The sequence below is a fragment of the Nicotiana sylvestris genome, chromosome 3 (genome assembly GCF_000393655.2).
Source record: "Nicotiana sylvestris chromosome 3, ASM39365v2, whole genome shotgun sequence".
NCBI classification, from domain to species: Eukaryota; Viridiplantae; Streptophyta; class Magnoliopsida; order Solanales; family Solanaceae; genus Nicotiana; species Nicotiana sylvestris.
Window position 1 is genome coordinate 219086868 of NC_091059.1, and position 6043 is coordinate 219092910.

General features: G+C 35.2%; 1 protein-coding gene across 1 annotated transcript; it reads left to right on the forward strand.

The window, feature by feature from the left end:
• The first annotated feature begins 708 nt into the window (after window positions 1-708).
• On the forward strand, window positions 709-5290 carry LOC104216180 (uncharacterized). The gene is made up of 3 exons (XM_009766182.2): window positions 709-2449; window positions 2895-3319; window positions 4546-5290. The coding sequence occupies exons 1-3, from the start codon at window positions 1612-1614 to the stop codon at window positions 5227-5229; spliced, it is 1947 nt and encodes a 648-aa protein (XP_009764484.1). The 5' UTR covers window positions 709-1611; the 3' UTR covers window positions 5230-5290.
• The last annotated feature ends 753 nt before the right edge of the window (window positions 5291-6043 follow it).

Consider the following 6043-nt stretch of genomic DNA (forward strand, 5'->3'; position numbering starts at 1 on the left):
AGATTTACGTTTATTATATATACACTCTTCTTGCAGTTGAACTTGAAAGAATTGAAAATTAAATATTAAATGAAAAACAGACCTGGTCTTTCGTATTGACAATTACAAGAATGTGACACTACGTCTAATAATCCCATCTTTAAAGAGTTGAACAAGTTTCGTTTTAAAAAAAATGGACATTAGTTTGAAATTCTAAAATTGTCTTTTTTCGCTCCTTATAATTAAATTATGGGAAAAAATACGAAAAAGTTGAATTTGCATCATGGATAACTCAATGACAGGGCAAACTATGTAGATTATGTCTATATAGACATTGTTATTATTATTAAAATAACACGTCAGTTCTTTAAAAATGTAATTTACTTTCAAACGATAAAAATGTGAACGATAATACTATCAAAAGTCTAGATAGCTCGTAATAAATTCGTATATTTTGCATGATAATAACGTGAAACAAAATGACATCATTGTATATTTGACCAAATACGATAAATCTCAAACTAAAGAATATTCAAATTCAAATAATTTATTACCCATTACTACTACATTATACAAACTTGCAACTTATATATCTTTCATTTTCAAAAAGAAAAGTCCAAAAAGGATGAAAATAGAAATTTAATTATCATCCCTCCTTTTGGCTATAAAATTAACATCATTTTAGTACAGGCTGGTTTTAAGGAAAAAATGTGTAAAACCATATAAAATTTCTCCAAATATTTCTTTACTGTAAAAAATCTCGCCTTTCTGTGTGGATAATGGGGGCAAAATGAGAACCCAAATCTACAACCAAATGACCCTTTTCACACCAACCTGTGAAAAAAGCTCACTCTTTTCTTTTTCTCTATCTTGAACAGACCCAGAATCCTTTTCAAGATTATTTTTTTCTTATTTATATTCATCACTCCCCCGGTGGCTGAGTTGGGTGAAGTTGTTTGGTGAAAATTGGTTCATTTTTATTGGTGGGATTTTGCACTTTAGCTGCGCCTTTCAAACCAGTAGCCTTTAGATTCTTGCTATTTTTAATTGGATTTTTCGGGGGAAAATTGATTATTTCTTTTTATTGATGCGTCGTGCGGTGCAGAAAGGATGTTTTTTCCTATGTTTTAAAGGGATTGAAGTTCCTGCTCTTGGTTATTGAACATGGCTTCTGATTGTTCTTAAGGTTTTACAGGTTTGACAAGTCGTGTTTGGTTCAGAAAGTTGAGAATAATAGAATTATATCCGGGCATTGATTGTTTAATTGAAGAGTAATTTTTCCTCATTTGTTAATTTTTTAGCTCTTTATTTCCAGTTCCTATTAGGGTTCTTGACTATAGCTTCTCAAGAACAGAACTTTAATTTTTTTCTTTTGACAGAACCTAGATAAGTTTTTCTTTGTTCTGGATAATCAGGGGCAATCCGTACTTTTTTTTCCTATACCCTTTTGAATCATAGCAAAGGGATACTTCTGTTAATTGTGATTAATGCCCTCCAATTTGATTTGTCATTGGCACTTTTCTTGTTTTAGGATTTAAGAAGTTTTGCCTCTGCTACTTAGATGATTGCAACAGGGAGATTCTGGTTGTAGAACTAGGTTAGTATTATCTGCTGTGAGGAATTGCAGTGAACATGGATATTTGGGTTGTGGCTGCAGCTGCTGGTGCTGGTTATATTGCGCAGCATTGGAAGGATCTCTTAAAAAGCAGACATGATTTTTCAGAATCATCTCTTAAGTCTCCTAGTTTTATAAGAACTGACTCATTACCGCATATGCAGCAAGTCCTGGATAATAATTGTTCCTCCCCTGTTGAGACACCTAGAATGAAACTAGGCAAATGTCATGATCCAGAAGTGGCTTCCACCAGCAGTTTGGCTGATGAAAACCTAGAGATATCATGTGATTCTGATAATTGCAGTTTAGCTTCTGGGTTTCTGAGTAATAAAGAGCTTCAAGGAGATCAGGGTGGAAGCATATGTGATAACATCAATGAACGGGGGTATGAGTCATTACTACCCCCGTCTACGACTGAATTGGCCTTTTCTTATGGTGGTAATGCAAGGAAAAAGGGCAGCCTTAGGAGTAGAAGAAAAATTGGGCATCTTATAAAGCCTTTAAATTCTCTAGAAAGTTGTCTCATGGCTCAATTATACAAGGAACATGGTGAAGTTGAGAACTATATTTTTAGTTCAAACTCTTCACCATGGACACCAACTGCAAGGCCATTTGTAGTTACCGATGGAAGCAGAATTATAAGCAGAGGTACGTCTAATTCCTTAAGTAACCCAAGAGGTGCTGGACATCATAAGCTGCAGGATAACTTTTCACAATTGAATACTGTATTTGGAGTCCCTCAACTACCTAGTGTTGGATCCATGGAGCTCCAGGGAAAAGCCAAGGTGAAGGATCATTCCGGAAGATTTAGTGATATCATTAAAATGAACAATGAGAGACACGGCAGTTTACAAGGTAATTTTTTCCGTTGGACACTGTTTTTGTAACTGTTTTCGTGGTAAAATTTAATGAAATAGATAGATTAGATTTTAGACTTTGGAATAGCAACATTCTTTGAAAGAATTTAAAACCAGTAGAGCCAAGGGGATGTAGCTCCCAGGTATTTACCATCAAGATAATATGCTAATGCGCAGCTTTTTAAAATGATAGTTAACTTTAACATGATGAGACTCGTGAATGATTTAGCCGTTTACCTGCAACAGTCGATGGAATACAAAATAATTTGTAAGCGAGATGGTCGTTTTGTACCTTAATCAGTGTCATGTCTGTTTCTTTCGAAGCTCATAACTGCTCATGACTTTCCCTACTAATGGCACAATAAGTAATAAACTTCTGTTGTTTTAGTAAGTAACGCTAACAGCTCCTATTATCCCCCATTTTATGGTTGTCTTGAAATCAGGATCATCTCGTGGTGTGCTTCTTTTCTGTCTTGGAATATCTGTGGGCATAATATCTTCTTTCTGGAAAAATAGAAATGAAATGGATAAATTAAATGAGTTGCTGAGACAGTCAGAGAATTTGGTTCAAGATCTACATGAGGAACTTGAGATGAAAGATTCATTAACTGTGAAAGAGCTTGCCGCTGAAGATTGTGAGTCACAAGATACACATAATGATTCTTCAAACAATGGAGCTTTACATGAACCTTCCCCTAAAGGGAAGTTGAATAAGTTGTCAACAAATTACGATGAGGACTGTCAAAGCCAGAAGACAGAGGAAGAATCTATGAGTAAAATTGAAGCAGAGCTTGAAGCTGAACTGGAGAGGTTAGAATTAAGTATGAACTCGTCTAAGTTGGAGGGGAAACTCGCAGAACTAGATGAGGTAGGAATACTTTCTGATTCATTATCTCTATGTCCCTTTTTTTCCTTTTCGCGTAGCAAAAATACAACTTGCTTACTTTGATACTCCATTCTTGCAAATGCAATTATCTTATTAGAGAAGATAATTTAGGCATTATATGCATATAAGCATTTTGGTCCATGATCTACAACTGGTTAACTTTGACAGCTTATGAATTTATATTTTTTCAAGGAAGCCATAGCGCTTATGGTTTGTAATGGATAAGCTTGATTTTCTTATATGCTATGCAAGATACTTCCATCAGTTCTTGCTATTAGAAATAATTATTCAGGAGGATCTCTCTAGTGCTTATTGATTCTGGTGGTTATGTTGCATATTGTTGCTGAGCTCTTTAGTCTCTAATACTGCTATTAGTAGGACGTGTACCTTACATTTATTAGTCATATGATCAGATCTAATATCTTTATTGAACTTTATGAAAATATATTTGTTGTTCTCTTAGACATTATATCCTTCTGCTTTCCTCAGGTTCGCCCATTTTTTTCCTCTCTTGCTAACCTCTTGATCTGGATAGTATAGATCGGCAACTTTTTCAGCTTATACTATGTCAGGAGGGCTCTTCTTTAGAAGATCGAGAAAATTTCACATCATGATGTTTGTGGCGAATGAGTTTTTGTGCTTCAATTTGCTTGCTCTGGCAGTTAGTATTGTGATCTAGTGTGCAATTTAGGCGTATCTTGTGTTTGCACTCTCTGTGTTGGAGATTTTCTTAATGTTTTCTTTTCCAGATTTTTTGTCGAACTTCTTGTCAGTCTTTAATCAGTCACTATGATCTCTTGCTTTTGTAAGTATCATCAATCTCAATCTTCATCAAGTTGCTCTTTTCTTTCGATCCTCTAACGAAGTTCAGTATTCATGTCTTTACTAGGAGAACCATTAGGTTAATGATTTGTAGGATCAGAGTATCATCCATATTTGGTTTCTAGAAGGAATCTCTGTTATAGTTTGAAGAATTCATAGGATAGTTCTCAGGAGAGATTTAGAAGTTATTACTGGTGCAACTCTTTTACATCCACTAGTAAATGAAAATGAATCTCATTGCTATACGACTTCAACAACTAGAGCCAGGTTCCAATAGGTTGCTTCGGTGAAGAGAAAATGGAAGACAACCTACACCTGCTTAAGCTATATATGTATAGAGTCCTGCTATTTTGAAGAAGCTTTAGCAAGTGTTCAATCTTTTGCAGCTTGATCCAGACTTTGTGCCAGATCTAGCTGAGGGGGAGTTAAGAGCTGAACTCTTTAGTAGACAAGCCAGAGGTCAACCTTATGCAGATCAGGACGGTAGTGCAACCTCGACCCCTCATCCTGTTGACTATGCTGTCTCGCCAAGAGAGCTGAGCTTACGGCTGCATGAAGTCCTTCAATCACAATTAGAAGAACGCCTCAAGGAGCTTGAGATGGCACTTCAGAACAGTGAGAGGAAAGTTCGGTATATGGAAGCAGAACTTGTAAGTTCTTGGAGGGATTCCTCAAACAGTGAAGGGGGTTCTTCTTCAACCCATGGTAGTCCTGTAACTAAAGTTGAACAACGTACAGCGGACCAGCCTGTGGTAATCAATTTATCCGGGGAAGCTTTAGATGCATATAACGAGGCTTTTGACGAGTTCACAAGGTTAAATGAGTCAGAGGAAGAGGATATTGCTGTTGCATCAGGGGTTAAGAACAGCAACCACCAAGAAAACTCGCACAAACGGGAACATAACTTTGACTTGATTGAGAATGGCAGGACGAATGATGAAAGTGAAGATGGTGATGATGAAATGGAAAAGTTGTTAATTAGGCATATTGTTGAGAAAGCCAGGAAAGGCTCTCCAGCAGTTTTAAATGTGCAGAGAGCTTTGTTCTCACTTGATGATAATGAACATTGATATATTCTCAATACAAAGTAAAGAGGAAAAAAAAAAAAAGATTTTTGCAGTTAATTGACTACTTTTCATGCACCCACAACTTTCAAACTGCCAAATTTTAGCTTTTAGCTTATAAGTACCAGTTTATGAGTTTCAGCTTTTAGCTTATAAGCTACTCCCTCCGGTTCATAATCAATGACCTTTTGACATTTTTATTCTGATTCAAAATAAATGTCTTTTTACATAATTAAGAAGGAATTAATTTTGTTTTTCCCAAATTTGCCCTTATTTACATATTTTAATGTGTCAAGATAACAATATGCAAATTTTAATTAAGGGTAATTTAATTAAGAGTTCGTACTTCTTAAATGGTGCGTCAAAGGCCAAAAAGTCACTTATTATAGACCACATAGAGTAATTTTTAAAAGCCAATCTAAACTCCCTCTTACTAATAACATACATGGGATTACCTTCTTTTCCTATTTTAGTTTCTCCCTAACAAGTTTCTTCTCTTACTTTTAGCCCGTTATTTCACAAATTATAAATTTACTCTTAATAATCCTTTTCCAAAAGCCCTTTAAATTGCTATTTATTGACTTTATGATTTTAGAATTTTATGTATAAAAACTTATAATAAAAAACTTTAAAAAGTGCAAATGCAGCCAATGTAGGTCATTATCTAATTAAACTTAAGCCCGACTTATAGCAAATGATTAAGAGATGAAGCGTCCTAAATCTCCTAGGACTAAAACACTTCAACTTTTTCCCTTTTCTTTTGGGGTGAGAGACTATATATTGTGCGTAGTTGCATTATGATCATTCATAATTAGGTTTC

Bases quoted from the DNA above. Each gene is read 5' to 3' on its own strand.
- LOC104216180 (XM_009766182.2), top strand. From the start codon at position 1,612: ATGGATATTTGGGTTGTGGCTGCAGCTGCTGGTGCTGGTTATATTGCG. The intron at 2,450-2,894 runs GTAATTTTTTCC...TCTTGAAATCAG, and splicing joins GAGACACGGCAGTTTACAAG to GATCATCTCGTGGTGTGCTT. The intron at 3,320-4,545 runs GTAGGAATACTT...AATCTTTTGCAG, and splicing joins AACTCGCAGAACTAGATGAG to CTTGATCCAGACTTTGTGCC.